Genomic DNA, 25,462 nt, shown 5'->3' with positions numbered 1-25,462 from the left:
AAATGTTCCTTTCTATCTATTTTCTAGTGTGAAGTATTAGAAGGGTTAATCAGACACAAAAATATTTGCAAATACCTGCAATGAACCTTGAAGAATGTACAGTGAAACATCAAGCTTTATGACTGTTCCTTGAAAACCAGTGCATAGAAAAGTGGTAAATCCCATTAACCACATAGCAAAGAATTTAAAGAAATGGATATTTGCACATAAAAAGATTTCAATTTGTGAAAAGAATGCCTGAAAATTGACAAAAGATGCCACATCTTACATGACCAGAAGAAATCAAAATTTCAATGTCTGAATTCAGCAATCAGAGAGAGCTTAGAGTACCTTATACTGCCAGAAAGTAAGAGAATGCTAAAAAACAAACCAAAATTAACAGGGGTACATCAAAGAGATACAGGGAGTCAATCAAAAAAGCTCCCAATATTATTATTGCCTAGAACAACTTGAACAGCAAAATATATAAAGTAGCCTTGGGTTTATAACACAAAATATAAAATAAATATCCATGAATCCATACTGATATAAATTAAAACACAGATAATATACAAATAAACACATAAATAAATAAATAAGAAGAAACAAATCTCCAGTGCAGAATTCCAAATAATTAATTTACCGTTAAGGAGGTGAAGCATAACCCCCAATCCTTAAGTGTGGTCTGCACACAGTAACTTTCTTCCAAAGAATACAATATGAAAAGGGACAATAAAAAAGCATAACTTTATGGTATAGCAACCTGACAAACATGACTTCAAGCCAGGCAATCAAGGTTAACATCAAGAGTGATGTCATGTTGGTAGGAGGTACCCTTGATATAATGTGATGAAAATAGCACTTTAATTCTATGTCTTCCCCCACCAAAAACAATCACGAAAAAAACTTCAGAAAAGTCCTAATTGAGGGGCATTCTGCAAAATATTTGACCGATATTCCTCAAAACTTTGAAGGTCATCAAAAACAAGAAAAGTATGAGAAACTGTCACAGCCAATAAGAGCCTGAGGAGACATGATTACTAAATGCAATGTGTTATCCTGTATGGGCTCCTGGAGTAGAAAAGATTAGGGAAAAACTACAGAAATCTGAATAAAGTATGAACTTTAGTTAATAACAACCAATATTGGTTCATGAATTGTGAGAAATCTACCATACTAATATAAGATGCTAATAATAGGAAAAAAAATCAATATATAAGGAACTTTATGTACTATGTTCATAATAAATGTGTAAATCTAAAACAATATTGAAATTAAAAATTTATTAAAAAAGAAACTTTATTTTTAACAACTTGCTGTTTAATCAAAGACAATATTATCATAAAGGATAAAATATCATAACACTTTATAATCATTTGGAATTTAAAATTTCAATTATTAGTATATGACATTACTGGGGAAATTATTTGTAACTTACATTATAGGCAAGAGAATAATAAATATGTAAACAGTTCAAAAAATCAAGAGAAAAAAACTTAACAGCTTGACAGGAAAACAGACAAGATATATGAACAGAATGATCCAGAAAATATTTTAAAATGACCATCAAAGCATAAAAAATGGATATCTCACTCATATTGAGAGGAACGCAAATTTAAGCAACACTAAGATACAGAGCTAACTGGGAAAAGCTCCCAATAGTCTTTATCTACCTCATTATCAGATAGGCAAAACTCTCAACTCATGACAACACATTGTTAATGAGGCTGTGAGGAAATACCTACCCCCATACATTTGTTAGACATCCAAAATGGAGGGAAATTTGGCAAAACTACATATGCTTCTATTTTCTGATACAGAAATCCTATTTGGAAAAATACACTGGTCAAAATATTATAAGACTGATCCTCAAGGTTATTTATTGTACCAATATTTGTAACAGCAAAAGATTAAAAGCAACTCGAATGTCCATCAATAAAGGGACTAGATAATACACTATGCTAATCCCCAACAATGGAATATTACAAAACATACAAATGAATGAGAATGAAATTTATATACAATATAGAGTGAACTCCAGGATATGTTTTTAAGTGAAAACCAAGGAACAGAGCAGTATATAGTATACTTCCTTTAGCGTAAGAAGCAAGAGGAATACAAATATACATAGGATGTGTACACATGTACACACACACACACACACACACACACACACACACACGCATGGAGAAAACAAAGGACACATTGGAAGGATAAACCAAATAAAAATGGTCACTAAAGAAGGATTAAAAAGAACAAGGACGAAGAAATTGTTCTCTGAAAAATGCTTTGTCTCAGTTTCAACCTGAGATAGATTTGCCTTCGAGCTAATAAACTCCTGTTTCAGGGCCTCTTACTGGCACCAGCACTTCCAAGGGGAGTCTAGCCCCTTTAGGAAGTACTCTAGCAATGTGTTGCTCTCATGGTCAAATATATTTGTCACAATTAATGAACCAAAATAAATGAACTAAAATTTTTAAAATCAATTATTGTTCCATTATTCTTCTTAAAGAGTGACACCAAGCTTAAGGCTCTACTAAACCTTATTTGGTCTACAGTTTTCAAAGTTGGAATCACATAAATGTTTTATATGATCAAAAAATAAAAAATTATTAAAAAAGAAAACAAAACAACAAACTTTATTATAATTTTATTTTCCCCACAACTTTTATTCTGGAACACTAAAGTACAGAGCATTAGTGAAAAGCAAATCATCATCTATGTTAAAATTGTCAGTATAAGAATATAATTCTTTTCTGATTTTCTTAAACTACCATTTATTTACTAAGCAACTAATGAAAAATTTTGAATCCCTTTGAAAAAATCTTACTCGATTTTTTTTTTTTTTATGGTGACATTGGTTAATGAAATCCGGTATCAGTTGTACATTTTAACAGTAAGGCATATATATATTTACACTGTGTGTTCACCTCCCATAGTTAGATTTCTTTCTGTCACTACATACTTGACCCCTTTTACCCCATCTACCTCCCTTCCTCTCTCCTACTCTCTGGTAACCGCTAGTCTATAGTCCATGTCCATGAGTCTCTGTTTGTTTGTCCTGTTCATTTGTTGCTTCTAGGTTTACATCACACAAATAAATGATATCATGTGATCTTCAACTTTTTCTGTCTGGCTTATCTAGCTTATCATGATTATCTCGAGGTCCATCTACGTTGTCGCAAATGGCAGTATTTCACCTCTTCTTATGGCTGAGTAATATTCCATTGTATATATGTACCACAGCCTCTTTATCCAGTCATCTATCGTAGGATACCTCGGTTGCTTCTATGTCTTGGCCACTGTGAATAATGCTGCTATGAACATCGATGTGCAAATATCTTTTTGGTTATGAGTTTTCAAGTCTTTTGGGTAAATACCCAGTAGAGGGAAAGCTAGATCATATGGAATATCAATTCTTAGTTTCCTGAGGAACCTCCATACTGTTTTCCATAGTGGCTGTACCAATTTGCAGTCCCAACAGCAGTGTATGAGGGTTCCTTTTTTTCTGCTTCCTCTCCGACATCTATTATTACTTGTTCTGTTGATTACAGCTATTCTAACAGGTGTGAGATGGTATCTCACTGTGGTTTTGATTTGCATTTCCCTAATAGCGAGCAATGTTGAGCATCTTTTCAAATATTTGTTGGCTATTTGTATGTCCTCTACGGAGAAGTGTCTGTTCAGGTCCTCTGCTCATTTTTTGATAAGATCGTTTTTTTGTTGTTGTTGTTTTTGTTATTGAGTTGTAGGAGTTCTTCGGATATTAGCCCCTATATCTTGGATATTAGCCCCTAATCGGAGGCGTTACTTGCAAATATATTTTCCCATTTGGACGGTTGTCTCTTTACCTTATTGATAGTTTCTTTTGCTGTGTAGTAGCTTTTTAGTTTGATGTTCTCTCATTCATTTATTTTCACTTTTACTTACCTTGCCTTTGAGGTCAAATTCATAAAATCCTCTTCAAGTCCAAAGTCCCTGAGTTCCGTTCTTATGTTTTCTTCTATGCATTTTATTGTTCCAGGTCCTATATTCAGGTCCTTAATCGATTTTAATTTTGGCATGTGGTGATAGACAACAGTCTAGGTGGCTTTCCAGTTTTCCCAGCACCATTTATTGAAGAGGCTTTTCTTTCTCCACTGTATGTTTTTGGCTTTTCTGGTCGAAAATTATTTGCCCATATAAACATGGGTTTACTTCTGTATTCTTGATTCTGTTCCATTGGTCTATGTGTCTGTTTTGCTGTCAATACCATGTTGTTTTGATTATTGTCACTTTGTAGCAAAATTTGAAATTGGGCAGAGTGATGCCTCCAGGCTTGTTCTTTTTTCTCAGGATGGCTTTGGCAATTCATACAAATTTGATAATATTTTTGTTCTATTTCTTTAAAAAATGCTGATGAGATTTTGATGGGGATTGCATTAAATCTGTATAATGCTTTAAGTGATAAAATCATTTAACTATGTTGATTCTTCCAATCCAAGAACATGGAATATCTTTCCATTTCTTTGCATGTTCCTTGATTTCTTTTAATAGGGTCTTGTAGTTTTCATTATATAGGTCCTTCACATGTTTTGTTAGATTTATTCTTAGGTATTTTATTCTTTTTGTTGCAATTGCAAAAGGAATTGTTTTTTTCACTTCTTTTGCTGACACTTCATTATTAGTATATAGGAACACTATGGATTTTTGAATATTGATTTTGTATCCAGAAACTTTACCATATTTGCTTATTGTTTCTCGTAGTGTTCTTATAGAATCTTTAGGGTTTTCTATATAGAAAATCATGTCATCTGCAAATAGTGAGTTTGACTTCTTCATTTCCTATTTGGATGCCTTTTATATCTTTCTCTTGCCTGACTACACTAGCTAGGACCTCCAATGTTATACTGAATAACAGTGGCAATATTGGACAGCCTTGCCTTGTTCCTGATCCTTAGAGGGAAGGTGTTATATACTTTTTCATAGTATTCTTGTATAATCCTTTGTATTTCTGCAATATCAGTCATAATTTCCTCTCTTTCATCCCCGATTTTGTTGATGTCCTTTCTCTTTCCTTTAGTGAGTCTAGCCAGGGATTTGTCAATTACATTAACCTTCTCAAAGAACCAGCTCTTTGTTGCATGTATTTTTTCTATTTTTTTTAAATTTTCAATTTCATTTATTTCTGCTCTAATTTTGATGATTTCTTTCCTTCTGCTGACTTTAGGCTTCTTTTGTTCTTCCTTTTCTAGGTTTTTAAGATGAAACATTAGGTTGTTTATTTGGGCTCGTTCTTATTTTTGGAGATAAGCCTATAATGATATGAACTTTCCTCTTATGACTGCGTTTGCCGTGTCCCAAAAGTTTTGATATGTTGTACTATCATTATCATTCATTTCTATATATCTTTTGCTCTTTTTATTTCTTCTCTGACCCAGTTATTCTTCAGTAGCATGTAGTTCAATCTCCATGTATTTGTGGTTCTTCCCGCCTTCTTCTTACAGTTGATCTCTAGCTTCAAAGCATTATGATCCAAGAATATGATTGGTATGATTTTAACCTTCTTATATTTGTTGGGGTTGTCTCCGTGTCCCAGTATGTGGCCAATCCTTGAAAATGTTCCATATGCACTAGAGGATAATGTATAAGCAGCTGTTTTGGGATGGAAGACTCTGTAAATGTCAATTATGTCCAGTTAGTCTAATGTGTCATTTAAGGATGTTATTTCCTTACTGATTTTCTGTTTGGATGATCTGTCCATATCGACAGTGGGGTATTTAGGTCTCCTACTATGATGATGTTTTGGTCTCTTTCTCCCTTTAATCGTTAGTAATTGCTTTAACTATTTTGGGGCTACCTGGCTGGGAGCATAGATATTAATAAGTGGTATGTCTTCTTGGTGCATGATTCCCTTTATTATAATCAAGTGTCCCTCAGTATCTTTCTTTACATTTTTTATTGCAGTCTATTTCATCTGATATTAGTACTGCTACTCCCGCTTTTCTCTGAATGCCATTTGCTTGAAATATCATTTTCCACCCTTTCGCTTTGAGTCTATATTTGTTTCTGGAACTGAGATATGTCTCTTGGAGGCAGCGTATGGTTGGGTTTTGTTTATTTGATCTAATCTGCAACTCCATGCCTTTTTATTGGTTGAGTTCTGTCCATTTACATTTAGGGTGATTATTGAAATATGAGTTTTTCTTATACCCATTTTATCTTTTGCTTTTCTGGTAGCTTGGTGTTTCCATTGCTTCCTTGTTGTTAGGTTTCTGTTTTCTTATTTTGGTTGGCTTTTGTGGGTTTTCCCTCGGGTCCTTCTTGTTTTATGTTATATACTTCAGTTCTGAATCTTTGGTGTGTGGTTACCATTACAAATATGTAAAGGAGAGTTATATATACACAGTTGTCCATTTTCTTCTGTGCGTGCCTCACCTCCATCCCCCTTTGCAAATCTGGATCTTTGAATCCTCCCCTTTTCAGTCATTGTTGTCTCAATTTCTTTCCTATGTATGCTGAATGTTCAATACTATCTTGCTATAGTAAATCTCTTTTTATTGGTTAAGCTTATAATGCCCTGTTCTTAGTAAGGGTTACACTCCTCTGCTTGTATTTGCCTGCTAGTCACCTTACTCCTAATTATGTTTTTTTGTTTGTTTGTTTGTTTGTTTTTTGGTCACTTTGTTTTAGATGAGCTGACCCTTTCAGTATTTCCTGTAATTCTGACCTCATAGTGAAGAATTCCCTCAATTTTTGTATGTCTGCAAAGTCTTTATTTCTCTCTCATATCTAAAGGAGAGCTTAGCTGGATACATTATTCTTGGATGGTAGTTTCTTTCACTTAATAGCTTAAATATTTGATTCCACTCCTTTCTGGCTTATAAGATTTGTGCTGAGAAGTCCAATGATAATCTAATGGGTTTTCCTTTATAGGTTACTGTCTTCTTTTCCCTGGCTGCCCTGAGAATTCCTTGTCATTGATTTTTGATAATTTTAATACAATGTGTCTTGGTGAAGGCTTTTTTGGGTTGAGATAATTCGGTGTTCTGTTGACTTCTTGAAATCCAAACTCCAGCTCATTCCTTAGATTTGGAAAATTTTCATCAACTATTTGTCTGAAAATGTTTTCTAATCCCTGCTCCTTTTCCTTGCCTTTGATAATGCCCATTATTCTTATGTTTCCTCTCCTGATGGTATCAGCTAGTTCTTATATTTCTCTTTTATTATTTTTCATCCTTCAGTTTTTCTCTTTTTCTTTCTGATTTATTTCTAGATTTGTCTTCACTATCACTGGTCCTTTCCTCCATTTACTTGACTCTTTTTCCCAAGCTTGCTATTTCATTTTTCAACTCTTGCAATGTGTTCTTTATCTCCAGAAGTTCTATTCGGTTCTTTTTGAGGGTTCCAATCTCCTTGCTAAAGAACTCATTCTGCGCATCTAGTTGTTTTTTCAATTCCTGAAATTGTAGATATGAATCGTTTTGGATCTTGCAGAGTTTTTTCAAAAGTACCATCCTGAATTCTCTCTCATTTAAATCGCACATTTCTATGTATGTAAGCTTATTTTCTGGAGATTTTTCTCTTTCTTTTTTGAGATGCCTTGTCACCTTGGTTGTTCATGGTGTTTAATGGACTATTTCTCCACCTGGGCATTAATGAAAGTGTATTCTGCTATTTTTCCAGAAAGATTTATTATATAAAGATCTCTCTTTAGCCTGTTGCAAAGAAGGTGCTTTTCTTTTGGTTTCCAGTAGGTGCATCTAAACTTCTTGGATCCCTGCTTTATATAAAGCCTTAATAATGTCTTTCTTTCCTTCTTATAGATGTTTAATAGGCTTGCTACCCTCAGTCTCAGTCCGTGTCAGTGTTAACGACAGTTTCGGTAACATTTGCTCAGATTCTCCTCGGGCTCTGCAGTGTTAGGTCTCAGAGGATATGGGGGAGGGGCTCTTTGGGTTGGGGGATGGGGACTGAGGCTCGGCCTTGAGTTTTGCAACTGTGACTGGTAAAATTCAACTGTCATTTCTCTGCCGTCCCCACTTCTCTGCTTTCTACTCTGATGACCGGGCACTGCTGCTGGCTGCATGGAGCTCACAGTTTTCCCAGGCAGGACTGTTCAGGGAACTTGCCTCACTTTCTCCCCTTCCCCTCTTCCTACAGGTAGCTCTGGCTGTGAGAGGCAACTTCTTTGTTTCCTCTAGTCCACTGCCCAACACCCGGGGTTCTGACCAGTGGTAGTTCTTATGTGCAGACCCTATGCTCAGATGTGCTGGTGTGAAGTTTGGGTGTTTTTTTTTGTTGTTGAGTTTTAAATGTTCAGCTTATTGTTGTTTCAAAGGAAGAGATTTGGGGACATTACTCTCTTACTTGATATTAAAGTTTGATTTTATATAAATTGTACTTCTTCATGATTATTCTTAGGTATATATTTCTGGGTAAGAAAAAATGATGTATGGAGAAATAATGGTGAACTAGTCCTCAGAAACTTGAGTTCTAGTCAAGAATCTACCACTTAAACATATGAATGATTTTGGTCAAGTCTTTAAACCTCTCAGATCCTTCATTTTCTCATTTGTAAAACTGAGAAATTAAATTGCAACCAAAGTGCTATGCTTTATGTGTCCTCATCAATATGTCTGATGTTACCTTTTTCCCCCATTAGAAGCTGATTTTTTTCCAAAGTTAATAAATTCTCAAAAATCATGTATGAGGACCTGAAAAATAACTGAACTCAGAAAGAGAGCATCACTACAAAAAGATACCCCATTTGTGTCCATGCAAGAAAATACAGTACTGATTCCTGCTTACCGTTGGTTCTTCATGGATGAGCAAGCTGGTCTCTCTGCTGCCCAGGCTCTGCTAATGGTACCATGGGGAAGATACAATGTTGTTAATAATGCAAGTGGGGGGCATATAACTTTCAACAACAAAAACTCTCAGTTCTCTTTGTAGAAATACTAAACCTGCAATTCTGGGGAGCTATGAAATACTTGAAATAGAATGCAAAACTGTGTGTATATATGTGTATACCTGTGCATGTGTATTCATGCATGCGTGGGCATATATATATGTGTGTGAAGAGAGAGTTTGAGAAAGAATAGGAATTTTGGAGGTAGCTTTATCAAATCATAAAAAAACCCTGAGACACAGAAATGATTAAGAACCATATTATGGAGAACAGGGAGGTACATTTTTAATGGTGCTGAATCCTGAACAAGACCAAAAGGTAGGGCAGAATTAAGTGGCTATTTTAGGCCTTTCGAATATTTTACGAGAATTATTAAAGTGAATATTTTGGAAAATGCACTGCCAGAATTCTTAAGGATTTGTACTTATAACCCAAGAAAAAGCCATACATGAATATAAATACACACAAACCACTTGTAATTAAAGCAAGAGTGATGCCTCACTTGGTGTATAGTGGATTTTATATCCTCATGTTCCCTGATGGATGGCACACCACAGCAAATGCTCCTGAGAAACTTCCCAGCAATTTCCAGTGACAGGTATAGTAGCATGCTGTGGAGAGGCAGCAGCTAGCAGAAATGACCTGAAACACATGCCCAGACTGGGAATTCATTTACTTGTTTCTTGAAAAATCACAGACAATATCTTATTACACCTAGGTGGTGCTGGGCAGGTCAGTTTTGAAAACAGGAGATAAAATGTGCCATGGACATATTTTTTAAAAAAGAATTCAAAGGGCACCTTGGAAATACACCCAATGCTATAAAAGTTAAGTCTCAGAATGTGCCACAATAAAGCAGTAATTTATCTGTGTTCTTAAGGAGAACAAGAAAGAGATAACACTAAACACATATCAATTTTCATACAACAGTATTCAATATAAATTCCATAAAAGGATAAATGTCATCTATGGTATTAAAGTTTTACTGAACCAGTGGGAAGAGCTGTGGGAAAACTGAGTCTATTAGTAAATAAGTGATCAAAATCCTATTTCAATGACATGTGATTCTATCTGCCTGTAGACCTTAAATGAATTCCTCTAACTCACCAAAATACATCAGATATAAAATAAATAATGAATATCTTGATCATTCAATTCTGAAATAGCAGCTTGATAATAAACTATGCATCTACATTTCTGCCTTTAAGACAATATATAAATTTATTACAGCTTCATATTATATTGACTCCTCATAACAATATTTTCAATTATGCTAGAGAACAGTTGTTTTAATTATAGGAGCAGACAAAAAATATATATATTAAATGGTCCAAAAGCAATCACACTAGGAACTTTATAATCTCTCACTCTAGGAAAAATTAATTTGCTGTGACTTTCCAATCAAAAGCTGTGGTTATATCTTCAGTTTGCAAAATGTAAAATAAAATAACATAGGTTCCTTCATACTTTTTGCTGAGTATTCCACTGTCTCATTTCTCACTGACCTTGGCAAAAAGAAAATCTGTACTATTCTCAATCCTACATTTCCCTCTTCAGTGGCCATGACTTTCATGTCTCAAGATGTCTCTTTCTCTGACCCTAACCATAAAGGAATTGAATGGAATGGTGCAAAATGAATGAAATGAGTAATTGGATGAAGAAATGATGCAAACTTCCACTAGTAACAAAATGTGGCAATATAAATCAACATAGAAAAAGAGTAGCCATTCTGAATATTCTAAACATAAGTAGCAATGATTTGGAGATTGGAATTCAGAAGAAAAAATGCTTCTGGACAGGATTCTTAAAACGGTATTCTTAAAGAAGTAATATTGGGAGGGGGGAAAGAAGTAATATTGTAGTGATTAAGAGAGCAAGCTCTAGAATCAGATTGCCTGAGTTCAGAATCCTAGCACCAACACTTTGTAGATAAAACAATAACCCAATTTATATAGTCTCACTTTATAGACTGCTCACGACCTTTTTTTAATTATGCCAAATTAATTACTTTATATATGTAGACTTGAGCAAGTTAACCTCTCTATGCCACAATTTCTTTACAATGAGATTAAATAAGATTAACACATGGGAGATTCTCAATAAATGTTGGCTTTTTTAAAATTAATTTTTGTTTAATTTCTAGTGGTATCATAAACATATTTACCATAACTTTTTAGTTCACATGCATTTTCTGGATCTCTAAAATAATATCAATGTTAAAAGACGACCTATGTTAATTATAAATCAGAGGTAACTCTCTAGGATTTAGTCCCTTTAAAATTTAAGCAATCATGAAAGCACAGACTATCCTTTGACAGTATAAAACAATTGTGAAATAGTGAGCCTGGAATTTCTACATATTCTTGTCTTGTAAAAAGGCCCATTCATTATAACTATAAAATTCTAATGGACTAAACTGAATGATTCTAGTCATCTCTGCCTCAATCTAAAATTTGAATGGATATTCTGTATTATCAATATATCCGTCTTCAAAAACTGACTGCAATATGTTTTGTTTTTTTTTTCAGTATTTGAGTGTGAGTAAAAGAAAATCCCGTAGGCACTAAAGAATGTTAAATAAATTGCACTCACTTTTTTTTTCTTTTCATTTTGAAATAATTATAGATTCACAGGAATTTGCAAAGATAGTACAGAGGGATCTTGTGTATTCTCCACCCAGTTTTCCCCAATGGTTACATAACTATAGTACAATGTCAAAACCAGGAAACTGACATGAGGACAATATGTGTTTGTAGTTCTATGTCATTGTATCACATGTATATTCGAGTAAGAACCAGCCCAATTATGATAAATAACTATTCCATTGCAAAGATTTTCCTTGTGCTACCCCTTTTAAAGTTTTGTCTACTTTCTTCCCACTCAGCATCCATAACTCCTAGCAACCACTAATTTGTTCTCCATCTCTATAATATTGTCATTTTGAGGATGCGGTCTTTTGAGATTTTTTTTTCTTCATTCAGCATAATGCCCTGGAGATTCAAGTTGTTGTATATATCAATTTGTTCTTCCTTTTTATTGGTGGGCAGTATTCCATGGTAGGGTGCCACAGTTTGTTTAACCAGTCACCTACTGTAGGACATTTGGGTTGCTTCCACTTTTGGCTACTACAAAAAAAAAAGCTGTTGTGAACATTTGTGCACAGGTTTTTGTGTGCATATAAGATCTCATTTTTGTGTGATAAATGCCTAAGAGTGTGATTACTGAGTAATATGGTAAGTGTTATGTTTAGTTTTTAAAGAAACTGCCCAGTTTTCCAGAGTGACTGTACTATTTCACATTCCCATCAGCAATTTTGAGAGATCTAGTTTCTCTGCATCCTCACCAACATTTGGTATTGTCACTATTTTATATTTTAGCAGTTCTAATAGGAGTATAGTAATCTCACTTTGTTTTTTTTTTTTAATTTGCGAATGACTAGTGATATTGAACATCTTTTCATGTGCTTATTTGCTATCTATATATCCTCTTTAGAGAAATATCTCATCATGTTTTTTGCCCATTTGGTTTGGTTGTTTTTTAATACCACTGGGTTTTGCCATTTCTTTATATACCAAAAATAAGAGCTGTCAGATACACAATGTGCAAATATTTTCTCCCAGTCTGTACTTGTCTGTTCTTAACATGATCCTTCATGGAATAAAAGTTCTTAAATTTGATAAAGTCCAATTTATCAAATTTTACTTTTATAAATTATGCTTTTGTATCATGTCTAATAACTCTTCACCAAGACCTAGTTTCTAAAAAATTTCTATTTTTTCTTCAAAAAGGTTTATAATTTTATGGTTTACATTTAAAACTATAATGAACATTGAATTAATTTTTGCATAAGATGTGAGATTTAGGTTGAAGTTCATAATTTGGCCTATGGATATTCAAATGCTCAGGTACTCTTTGTTGAAAAGACTATCCTTCCTTCCACTGAACTACTTTTGCACATTTGTCCTAAATCGTTTGGCTGTGATTGTGTGGGCTATTTTTGCAGTCTCTATACTGTTTCATTAATCTATGTGCCTCTCTCTGCAAATAACACAAAGTCTTGATTAGGCTGCAGCTAAAAAGTAAATCTTTAAACTGAGTAGAGTGATTCCTTCCACTTATTTCTCCTTTTTTTCAAATTGTTTTATCTCATCTACTTCCTTTACATTTCCATGTAAATTTTAGAAAAATCTTTATTTATAAAAAGTCTTAATGAGGAATTGCATTAACCAATACATCAATTTGGGTTTCCACAGGTTCACTGCTCATATATAGAAATGCAATTAACTTCTGTATGAAATTCATTTCTTAGTTTTAGGAGGGCCATGTTTTTTGTTTTGTTTTTGTTATTGTTTTGGTCTTTGTTTTCCTGGATTTTGGTGGATTTTCTATTTAAATCATCATGTCATCTGCAAATAATAAAATAAAAAATAGGAAGAGTTCCATTTATTCCTTTCTGATCCATAATCTTTTTATTTTTTTGCTTTACTGCAAGAACTTTCAGTATTATGTTTAATAGGAGTAGTAAGTGAAGACAGCCTTGCCATGTTCCTGTGGGTTTTGGGCCTTTTTTTTATAATTCCATTTTGATTTATTGAAACAGTTTTTGGGTACATGTTTTTGTATAGATTTTTTTTTTTTAATGTGGGTTTTGAGATTATATTTTATGTATATATTATTTACCTCAGCCTATAGTGTGTATGTTTTATCCATAGCCTCTGTGGATATGTTTTAACGTAAACCTCACTTCCCTTTACACCCCCAAACCTCTTTGCTTATAAGTGTCTTAAAATTTTCTCTGCATATGTAGAGAACCACATCAGACATTGTTAAAATTTTTACTTCAACTGCCAAATGTAATTTTGAAAATTCAAGAGAAGAAAGTCTATTGTATTTATTCATATTTTTACTCTTTCTGTTTTCTTTTTCCTCCTTCCCCATGTTACAAAATTCCTTATTTTATCATTTTATTTCTGTCAGGGAACTTCCTTTGGCCAATCTTTTAGGGTAGATGTGTTGGAGAAAATTTTCTTTAGTCTTTCTTCATTTGAGAACGTCTTCAATTTTTATTCATTCTTGAAGGGTATTTTCACTGGCTATAGAATTCTATATTGGCATTTTTTTGAGCTCTTGAAACAATTGTACCACTTCCATCAGCCTCTATGGTTTCTGATGAGAAACCTATTGTCATTTTAAATACTTTATCTCTATGGTTTAGGAGTTTTTTTCCCCTCTCTCACTGCTTTCAGAATATTTTTTTCTTGTCTTGAGTTTTCTGAACTAGTTTTAGTTTGAATGATGTGAATTTCTTTGGGTTTATACTGTTTGTGTTTCCCTCAGCTTCTTGAATCTGTAGGTTCATGTCTTTTAACAAATCAATATATTTCCAGCTACTATTTATTCAAATATTTCTTTAGCCCACTCTCTCCTCTCCTAGGACAACAATAACTCAAATAGAAGATCTTCTGTTATAGTCTCACAGGTCCCTGAGTCTCTGTTCTTTTTTCTTTTTTTTTTCATTTTCTTTCTTTCTTGTTTAGATTGGGTAATTTTTATTTATCTCCAAGTTCAGTGATTCTTTCCTCTATCCATTCCACTCTGCTGTTGAGAGTTTTTTATTTCAGTTATTCTATTTTTCAATTCTAAAATTTCTAATATGTTCTTTAAAACTTCCATTTTATTTTTGCTGAGACTTTCTATTTTTTTTTAATTCATTTCAAGAATGTTCACAATTGCTCACTGAAGCGTTTGTATGAGAGTTGCTTTAAAATCCTAATCAGATAATTCTAACATTTATGTCACCTCAGTATTGATATCTGTTGTCTTTTCTCATTCAAGTCGATATCCTTCTGGTTCTTGGTATTATATGCGATTTTCTATATAAATCTAAACTCGTGAGACATCGTGTTATAAAACTCTAGATTTTATTTAAATCTTCTGTTTTAGCAAGTCTTCTCTGACTTGTGTGGTAAGTGGAGCGATGCTTTACTACCTGGTAGCAGTAGAATTCCATGTGCCTCTCTCAGCCTCTGTGAATATGAAGGGGTAGCAGGGTAGTAGAAGGGTTTCACATTGCTGCTGGGTGGGGGTGGGGTGGGAGTTCAAGCTTACCTAAGCTTTCACTGATCCCAACCTGGCTGGAAAGGGCAAGGACACCTCCTTACTGCTCCCTACATGGCTTCCACTGTCACCACGGCAGGAAGTGATATGGGGGTGGCCTCTCTACTTCTAGACAGTGGTGAAACACCTCGCTTTCCACCAGGCTACTTTTGATACCAACCCAGCAGAAGAGGATTGAACGCCTTGTTATCACTGATGAGAGTGAAAGTTCAGGTTTCCCACATGTTCTCCATTGACATCATGCTAATGAGTGCATGGGAGGGACACATTTTCACCCAGTGGGGACAAAAGGCCTGGGTCCCCATCCAGCCTTTTCTGACACTAACTCTATGGGAAGCTGGATGCCTTGTTACCACCAGGCAGGGGTGAAAAGTCTAGTCTCCACAACTGAGCTCTTTTTGAGGGGATGATGGTAGGACCTTTTTTTTTTTTTCCTGTGGTGTTTGGCTATAAAGAGCAGTTACTGACTAAAAGTTTTCTGTATTCCTAGGTTACCCATTGCCTGGTCCATTAGCTAGAGAGAGTAGGCTTATCTTGGTGCTTTACTTGTCTGTGCCAGTTAGCATGTTGCGTTACTGGCTCCTCCAGCATCCAGTCTACAATATATAAAGCAAAGAGAAAATTCAGGGAACTAACTTCAGTGCTGTCCCTTGAGTGCCAAGGTTGCCAGCCAATCTGTCTTCTTCATTCTAACTTTCAGAGTCTTCTTATGTTTATTTTATATATAATGCCAAGAGTTTTTAGTTGTACTTAGCAGAAGGAATAGGAAAAATTTTGTCTATTCCATCTTTCTGAAAGCAAAAGCTACAGTCGCTTTTAAATTGACTAATTCAATAATATATTCACTTAATAACTCTAAGCTTTACAGTAATTCTTCTTTGTTTCAGACAGATGCTGCTTTTGCTCCAAAGCATTCTACATTAAAAAAGAAGTGTTAGCCATAACTCTAGGTTGAGTCTAAAAGGGACTTTGGTATGACAGTGCTCCCAGCATTGAATTTGTTTCCCTGTCACCTGCCGCTTGTTGCTTTCCTATAAAATTTTTTAAAAATCCAAAAAACTATGACATATATTTCTAAAATACTATGGTTGAATTTAATTAAGTAAATTTTTGAACTTGGCAAGCCAAAAGTAAAGCCTTAAAAATCTGAGCAAACTTGTTTCAAATGAAGACCTATCTGAGGTTAAAGACAAGGAAGCAATAACTATTGCTCTTAAATGTGCAAAGGAATAAGGAACAGCATAAATATGACATGAAATTGTTTTTCTGTTATAAAAGTTTGGGATATACATAGATATGAAAGATACACACAGAAGCAAAGAATGTGAACTGTAATTGAAGTTAACTTGAGCAATACATAAAACAATTTGTGAAGAGTGTATTATTATTATGTCAATATGAACAAAATAAAAATGACAATATATTTATTATCATTTAAATTGTGTCAATCTCATAAGATAAAACTTTCCTCAGTCTACTCTAAAAACTAGAACACTTTAATTTTCTAAATAATTACCATGATTCATTTACTCAATAAATGTTCTCTATGTCACATTACATCTCTTTAGTTGTGGAGACTCTATGACAGTAGTTTTCAAACTTTAATGGCAATAAGAATCATCTAGGTACTTTTTTAAAATCATGACTCCTTAACCTTATCCTCAACAGTACTGATTAGTAGTTAGAGGTTGGGCCCAAGAGAGCCTGCATTTTTAAGAACTTCATTTATTCTTAGTCAGGTGGTCTATAAATTATGCTGTAAAAATTACTTTACTAAATGATTTTCATAGGCTTCTCAGTTCTCATGTTCTTTTTCTCTCAGCATTTTGGTCGCTAAGATTTTAAAGAAATCTCAAAACTTCTGAGAATCTTAAGTCAACCAGCTTATCTAGCCAATTTATCCAGGCAACTAGCATATAGCCAACCTATTCTGATAGGGTGTATTTCCCAAGGTGAGAATCTCAATCATTCCTAAAAAAGCATTTTTAAAGATTTTTTTTTTTTAATCTGGGTGGACACTCCTAACCCAATTCAAGGACATGTATCTCCATGAGTACTGCTCTGGGTCAACTAGAGTCTAATAGAAAGATTATTTTATTTGACATACTTTCAAAATGCTTATACTCTGTATATAAGAAATCTAAATTGTTAGTATCTTTTTATAAGTTTTATGAATAAAATAAGGCCTTTGGTCAAGAAAATTCTGTATTTTTACAAGGAGTATTTAATTTTATTATTTATTATTTTATTTAATATATTTACTTAATTCAGGCTGAGTGACTTGAACGCTGGCATATTTATCAGTAAGCACTAATCACAGACTAATAACTGTAACATAAAAAAGCTGTCATATATTATACCTTCATTATACTCTAGCAAAGCGTTAAGCCAAACACTATTATACTGCATATCAAGTCTCAGCATATCTGAGTTTATTTCACAGGGAGACTCAAATCAATTCTAAGCTTGGGTTTGTTCTCTTATAATATCTAGAAAGATCCAATATTAAATCTGCCTGAAACATGGAATTTGCTTTACTTACTAAACGATGAATAGGTTAGAGGATGAAACAGAAAGAATGTACGATGAATAAATAAAGTACAAAGAGCTAAGTATTCATAGGAAGTACATTTCTAACCTAGTCTGATTTTTGTTCTGACTTATAGGAAGCTAATGTATATTCAACTTACCTCATTTCCATCAAAAGTATAGTCTGCTTCCCTACCAGTTCTTCCCTCTAAATTGAATAAGAAAGAAAAAAAATGTTTAAATGACCAAGTGATCAGAATATGTTAAAAATCTGCATTTGGATAAAACAGGAATTCAAAAATCAAACCAAAGTTTAAAGAAAAAAATACTGGAAGAAAACACTCATGATCTTCCTGGAGCTAAGTTGTTCACAACAGCCTCCAAAAGAAATCACCAACTAAGTTAATCTCACCTACTAAGAAATAAATTGAACTCTAATAAATGCAGTTATTAATCCATAGTCAACAAAACTGTTGAGAGGAAAACATTCAATAGGGATGTCCACTGCTATCTCTTAGTTCTTACCATGTAAGATTTAATATTCTATCAGAGTGTTTTGCTGGAGTTGACCCAAAGTGGTTGCAAGTAAAGCAACTTAAGAATATGACAGAAATTCAAAGCTATCAGATATATAAATGGTATTAATGTTTATCTCATAAGGTTTGTGCAAGCAAATGAGATAAATGAGATAATGCATGCAAAGTATTTCATGCAGTTGTAAGCACAGAGGAGGTCAATGAATATTAGTTATTCTTGTTGTATTATTATTATTATTATTAGGATGTATTTTGTTCTTTTGTTAACTTTCAAAATTGTTTTAAATTCTCTGGGATAAGTTTCAGAGTGTCCGAATTAAGATAAAAAATTTCTTTTGTAGTCAGATCTTTTTGTTATAGGATCTGTTATTTTAAAAGTTAATAGTTGTTATAAGCAAAGCACAAAAACAGACTGTGCCTAAGAGAGGAGGCAACTGAAAAATGCAAAGGAAAAGGCTTGCAGAAATGACCAACTCAGCCATTATAGATTAACAACATCTTATAGATCTCTGAATGGCCTTCTAAAAACTTGTCACATCTACATGAGAAACCATCTGTAAATAGAAGGACTAGTGGTCCAGAAATTCCTTTCCCCTTGTAGCCCCCATCTGAAACTCCCCCTTCCATCCTGAGTCAGGAAGTACATGTAGACCCTCAGACAAAGGAATCACACACCCCTTGCATGGAACTTGCATGGAATAAGCTGTAAGAACTCTAACCGGAACAAACTCGTGCCTTTTATTCTGTCTAGAGCCACATGCGCTCCGCCGGCCTAATAAACTCTCCTTCCTCTTACAAAGTTGTCTGAGCATCCAAATTCCTCCATTGGGTGTTGCTTCCTGCAACATGCCCATTGCTATATCACTTAACATTTCTGAGTGCAGTCTTTCTAATCTATAAGATTAAAAATATAAGTAAAAATCATTTGAAAAATATAAAACATCATACAGCACCACCATGAGTACTGTTTAGATGTATAACTCAAAATGCCATGTCTCGACCATCTCTCATTGGACTTTTTAATGAAAAAGACATCAATCTAGCAAACTCTTATAATGAGTAGATAAAGAACTGGATTCTAAGAAATACATGCTTTGTCTCTCAAAGTATGGTGCTTGAGAATTGACTTAGGGAGGCTTTCATTTTTCTTGAAGACAAAAACAGGCACTATTATGCAGAACTAAACAGAGTTCCAAGCACAGAGCAAACAAGTATAGTTACAGAGTATTTTATAATTCTAACTTTTAGAAGAGAAAGTTGAAAAACTGCAAGCACTGACCACTCTTTCATCTAGTTATTTTTGCTGCATTTAACATATCGTTGAAAAAATATTTTCAAACTATCGGAACTTGATACAATGCATTTATTTGAAAATGGGAAATGGGACGGCAGATTTCCTTCAGATTATCTCCAATCCCTACTACTTCTCTTATGTTTTCATCTTTCAATTTGCTGCTTCTTTTCTTCTAGCTAATTTCTTTCTAGGCTAATTCTTGCTTATTTTTTTACATTATATCAGTTTTGACATCTTCCTTTCAGGCTTCACCTGAAACCTTATCTGTCTGCTGGGTGAGCCTCCTAGCTGCTCCCATACCACCCTGGATATAGCCCTTTCTGGGTACCTAACCCAATTATACCTCCCTCCACAAGACTGCTAGCTCCAGCTCCCTGAGAGCCAGATGGAGCATACTATGTAAACTGCAGCCTTTTGTGAAAAGCAGAAAAGTTAAAGAGGATAGAAGTACTTCATACACTATGCTCCCTCTCACACATAAATGCTTTCTAGCTCTCTCTCATAAACACAATCAGATGCTCACAGATGCTGTAGACCCAGACACACTTTCACATTCACAGAGGATAAGGCTATAATAACTATACATAATCACCAAACCCCTGACAAAACAGAGGCCTATCTGAAGAGGCAGGATTTGAAGTTGACAACTTTAAATCAGCTTCTTTTTATTCTTCTAACTTCCTGTAAAATCAATGGAAATGACTATATGCATCCTAATGGGCTAGAAATCAGAAATACGAAGGTTTTAATACCAATCATTGTGGCAATTCATAAAATATGAGCTCAAAGTAAAGCCAACCCAAAGACCGAGCTTTGAGTTTTCACTGAAAGCACATTGCTAAGAATACACACTCCAGCAAACCCAGAGCCCAAAAATAGCACTTGCATTTACCAAATGCTCCGATCAGTTTACACTCTGTCCAGCAGCATAAAATAAAATATGGTTGACCCTTGAACAATGCAGAGATTATGGGCACTGATTCCTTCCAACAGTCGAAAGTCCACAAAACTCAACTACTAACAGTCTACTGTTGACAGGAAGTGTCTTATCAATAACATACATGTGTATTACATGTGTATTACATACTATATTCTTACAATAAAGTAAGCTAGAGGAAAGAAAATGTTATTAAGAAAATCATAAGGAAAATACATTGACAATATCTATTGAAAAACACATCTGCGTATAAGCAGACTCACACAGTTCAAACCTGTGTTGTTGAAGGGTCAACTGCATCTGACATCAAATATTCACATTACCAAAGGACAGGTGTACATGTAAATCAATTGTTAAACTTTCTCATATTTACTCTTTAAAGGTAATTTAGGAAATACATAATATACTAAATCTAGGCTTATCTGTTTGATAAATTTACTGTAAGAAATCTGTCTATGTTTTAAAACAGAAATAAGAGTAGCTTCTAAAATTTAATGCTGTGTAACCCAGTAATTTTTGTCCTTCTTCAACCATCACTTTTGTTTTTATAGCTGTGTCATTAAACTCCAGGAAGAAACATATATTTAGAACTGAGCTTCCAAAATCCATTGGATTATAGATGTTGAAAACTACATCCTCACTGCACTTTTTACATAACCCTAGTAATAACAGAGGTCTCAATAATGGGCAGTTAAAGCAACCCAGCAAAACAACTGACATATTGAAAAACATTAAGAAATATGTCATCTGAGTGGCCTGGATGGACCACCCTGCTCCTTAGACGCCACTCTCACCAATCCACACTACCCTGTTGTGCTTGGATTCTGGATCTATGAACAAAACAGAAAACAGGAATTTGGGCAGGATGCAGTCGTCAGAACCAACCATCAAATATATACAGTACTTCACATTGATATCTTTTCTCTAATCTACATCCAAATCATAGGCAAAGGTTGGATCATAAGAAGGAATACATGAAAATCACAAAGGCCTTTGCTATTTGTAATGGCAAGTAGGGAAATTTACTAAAAATCACTTTTTTCTGAGAAAAGAGAAAATTGACATTCTTTTGGGAAAAGTTCTAAAACCTTCCTGGGAAGGATTCAAGCTGTAGTATGATATACGCTGAAGTAATACTAATTTAAGTCGACATTCTAGCAAGTAAAATTATCCTCAGGCTAAATTAGATCATACTTCTAATATGTCAAATGTCAATCTCTGCCATACTATATTAAAATGTATTTTTTTCCTTATCTATAAAAAGTTCATACATCACATTTTTTTCTTCTACTCTTTCTTCAATTAAGAATATATTTCGGTACCTTGTCATAGCTTTACTTCAGAAGGACTGATTATAAGGAATTATTGAATGCTTTAAATAAAAAAATTCTATTAAGACCTTCAGATTACAGAAATTACAACTAAAAGTAATTCTCAGCAAAGGAGGAAACCACTAAATAAGTATAGAAAGGGACTTCTAATTTTATTCATTTGAAAGTCACTTGATTTCTTTTGCACCACTTGACGTCAATCATTTTCCCTTACGAATAAATTTACTGCATAATTTAGCAGAGCCATGAGTGAAAGCTGAGTTTTCAATAGTTTTATTTCCCTTTATCCTCACATTATTTTTTGACTTAGGAGCAGTTGCTTCAAGTGACACCATTAAGAACATGGAAAGACAACCCAAGGGAGAGGAGAAAATATCTGCAAATCATATATACAGAACTTTTTTTAAATTTTAAAAATTTTTTATTTTATTTTTTAGGCGAGGTAACCCTTGATTGATCTCACAGATTGCAAGGACCTTCTCATTTTACAATCCCCTTTTTTTTTTTTTTTTTATTTTTTTACTCCTACAGCACCTGGTCTTCCTACGTGGTCTCCCATCCAAGTACTGAACTAGGCCTGACCTTGCTTAGCTTACGAGTTCAGACGAGATCAGGCTTGTTCAGGGTAGCATGGCCAGAGACTATACAGAACTCTCATAATGCAATAATAAAAAGACAAATAACTTAATTTTTTTAAATAGGCAAAGGAATTGAAAACACATATATCTACATAAGATATATGAATGGCTAATAAATATTGGAAAAGATATTTGACACATTAGTCACTGGGGAAAATGCAAATCTAAACCACACTGAGATAATACCTCACAAATGTTAGTGAGGATGTAGACAAATTGGAACTCATACATTGCTTGTGGTAATATAAAATAATACAGACATTTGGAAAATAGTCTGGCAGTTTCTCAAAATGTTCAATACAGAGCTACCATATGATCCAGCAATTCCACACCTAGATATGTATCCAAGAAAAATAAAAACATGTTCATACAAAAACTTGTACATGAATATTCATAGGAGTATTATTCATGATACTAAAAAAAGTGGAAACCAAAATGTCCACCAATCGATGAATGGATAAAGTGTGGTATATCTATACAATGGAACATTATTTGGCAATAAAAAGAATGATGCACTGATACAAGTTACAACATGGATGAACTTCAAATTCAGTATGCTAAGAGAAAGAAGAAAAGTCTGTTACAAAGACCACACATTATATGAGTCTGTTTACATGCAGTGGCCAGAATAGGTAAATCTATAGAGACAGTAAATAAGCTATTGGCAGCCTATAGCTGAGGGGTAGGGAATAGAAGGAAGGAGGGTAGGAAGTGACTACTAAGAGGTTTCTTAGATTAAGATTATGGTAATAATCGAAAAACCTTGTAAATATACTAAAAACCATTGACTTGTACACTTCAAATGGGGGACTTTTATATTATGTCCATTATACCTCAATAAAGCTGTTAAGAAAATGGGGGAAAATGCAATAATGCATTGCCTTATAAGGGTGCCTTATAAGACTGACTAGTAAAACTGCTTAGATATTTTATCACTTAAAATTTTGTTTCCATGTTTAGATTTAATACTAAACAAGACGTGAAAACAGAGTCATCGGAGATCTTGGAGAAAAAATACGTGCGTTTTTAGAAAAATGTATAGTAAAATAGATCCACAGAATGTAAGTACGTGCAAAGGCCTTAGCAAACAAATATTTAGCAAATATTTCTCAACATAACTAAATATTCAACGAAAGCTGGTAAAACACAGCATTCTCAAGTGCGGAAGAATCTCAAGCTGATGGACCTTAGGGTCTGCCCCTCCCATAATTAACAAGGATCTCAAAGCTCGAGCAGTAACTGGCGAATAAAGAAAGGCAACAGCATTTAAGGGTCATCTTCCCACACATGGGTCCGCTGTCGTGTACTCTAAGCTGGGGCTCTCTAAGGGAGGCTTTCTTCCCAGTGCCTGGGTTCACAGGCCGGGACACCTCAGCTCACACGCCCAATGCGCTGACCTCGCCTCCCAGCATTATTCCACCGCTCCGCCATATACAGAAAAGGACCGTGGTCGCAGAACCGCAGGGGTTACAGGACAGAGGTCCGGGACTCGCCCGAGCAGCAGTGGAAATCATGAGCCACAGACACCCACCCACCCACGCCCGGCAGGGTCTGTTAGTCTTGCAGTCCCTGTCTCGCGCATGGCACGCCACTCTGCGAAGGTCCCCGGGCTCCAGGCTGCCAACGTTCCCCGAGGTCTCTGCGCCCGGGGTGGCGGGGTCCGCGCGCGGAGCCCGACCCTCCTCCCGCGCCTCTCTGCCGGCTCCTACCTTCCTGCCGCACCATTTCCAGGACGTTCGGGTCGCCCATCTTCGCCAGCTCGTTAACGACACTGAGCGACGCGCGGCCAGCTTCAGACCACAGCGACTGGCGGGCAGCTCTGGGGCAGATACTGAATCTGACCCTGGGCAACGGGACTTGCTGCTTCAATTCGCAGCTCCCCGAGGATATTTTCCTCGCCTGTCTGAGGATCTCGCTCTCCCGCGTTCCCACCGCATTCGGGATCTTCAGGCGGCTGGGCTTCTCCTCCAGCGGACGCTCCTGCTCCACCTGCTTGGCGCCCTTGGCTGCCCGCTTCGTGGCCCTCTTCCGGGAGCGCTCCTGGGGCCCCTCCCAGCGCTCTCCCGGGAAGCTGCCCGACTGCTGGCCCGCCGGCTCCCTCGCCGCGTCCTCGACTTTCCCCGGGTCCTTTGCAGCCTTGCTCTTGCGCCGCTTCCCTTTCTTCGCCGCTTGGTCCGTCTTTCCCCGCCTCTCTCTCCTCCCCCCGACCTCAAGCCCCGCCATCGCCCCGCCCCCGGGCCCGCTGGTCCCCTCTTCTCCGCTAGAGCGGTCCGAGTCCCTCGGCGGCTGCTCTGCTGCTTCCTCGGAGCTGGTCTCTTCCCTTCCTTCTGGGGCTCCCGCCGCCACCCGTCCTGCCTCCGAGCCCGCCGGCTCCGTTCTCGACGGGCCTTGCTGGTCCCATTCCGCTGGGACGGACCACGTCCAGGACTCCTGGTTCTCCCCGGCTGCCGCCTCCCCTCTCTTGTTACCCTCCTCCTCCGATCCCCGCTGACCCGCCAGCTGCTCCCTCGGCCAGTTGTCCGAGTCCTCTTCCATCTGCCTAGCCCTCCGCCTTCGGAGGAAACCTCCTCCCAGTTGGGGAGTTATTTTTTGTCGGGTGAGAAGAAGCCCCCCTTTCTTAAGGGGACATCTCCCCTTAATGCCAGCGCGTGGGCAGGGTCTACAAGATTCTAGCAGCCCCCTCCATCCTGCATCTGGCGCGTGCGTATTAACTTTTCTTCTGGCAAGGTCTGCTTTCTGCACGCTGAACCGGATCTCTGTCAAATGTGGTTGGGGGAAAAATCATACATTTTTGTCTTGAGTTCGAATTCAGCCTCTGCCCCTTAAAAGTTGGGTGGCATTGGCCAAGTTTCTGTAAGCTTCAGTTTCCTCATCTTTAAAATGACAACGGTAACTACCTATCTCTTAGGGGTGTTGTGAGAAATACGATATAGAGTGCTGACATGTGTTAAAAATTTACCTGCTATAAAAACTAACCCATATTATTTTGAGCCTTGCTTCGCCTCAGTGTCCCAGTACCTTGAGGACTTTATCTTCAAATAGTGAATGGTCGCACTTTTTACAGACTCTGAATTCGTTCTATGTTGTTGAAACCCTAACAGCTGCCAACTCCCCCAATAAGTGGGAGATAGGAAGAATTACTGTCTAATGGGGGAAACATACATGAGTGATGATGAACTTAGGGTAAGGTAGAGGTCTAACCCGAGGGACT

General features: G+C 36.0%; 1 protein-coding gene across 4 annotated transcripts in view; it reads right to left on the bottom strand.

The window, feature by feature from the left end:
• The window catches only part of ANO5 (anoctamin 5), an 81,216-nt gene extending 56,415 nt beyond the window's left edge, over positions 1-24,801 (bottom strand). For 2 of the 4 annotated variants that reach the window (XM_039865705.1, XM_039865721.1), the window contains exons 1-3: positions 23,961-24,801; positions 17,677-17,723; positions 8,770-8,820 (exon numbers count right to left, since the gene is read on the bottom strand). In XM_039865705.1, coding sequence (XP_039721639.1) covers positions 8,770-8,820; positions 17,677-17,723; positions 23,961-24,786 — 924 coding nt within the window. In that variant the 5' untranslated portion in view covers positions 24,787-24,801. The remainder of the gene's footprint in view (positions 1-8,769; positions 8,821-17,676; positions 17,724-23,960) is intronic. The other 2 variants (XM_039865710.1, XM_039865731.1) reach the window with 1 other exon arrangement.
• Positions 24,802-25,462: the final 661 nt, after the last annotated feature.

The sequence above is a fragment of the Pteropus medius genome, unplaced genomic scaffold (assembly GCF_902729225.1).
Source record: "Pteropus medius unplaced genomic scaffold, Ma_sr-lr_union100, whole genome shotgun sequence".
In the NCBI taxonomy this organism is placed as follows: domain Eukaryota; kingdom Metazoa; phylum Chordata; class Mammalia; order Chiroptera; family Pteropodidae; genus Pteropus; species Pteropus medius.
The sequence above is the reverse complement of the archived record's forward strand: the minus strand, read 5'-3'. Positions and strand labels throughout refer to the sequence as shown.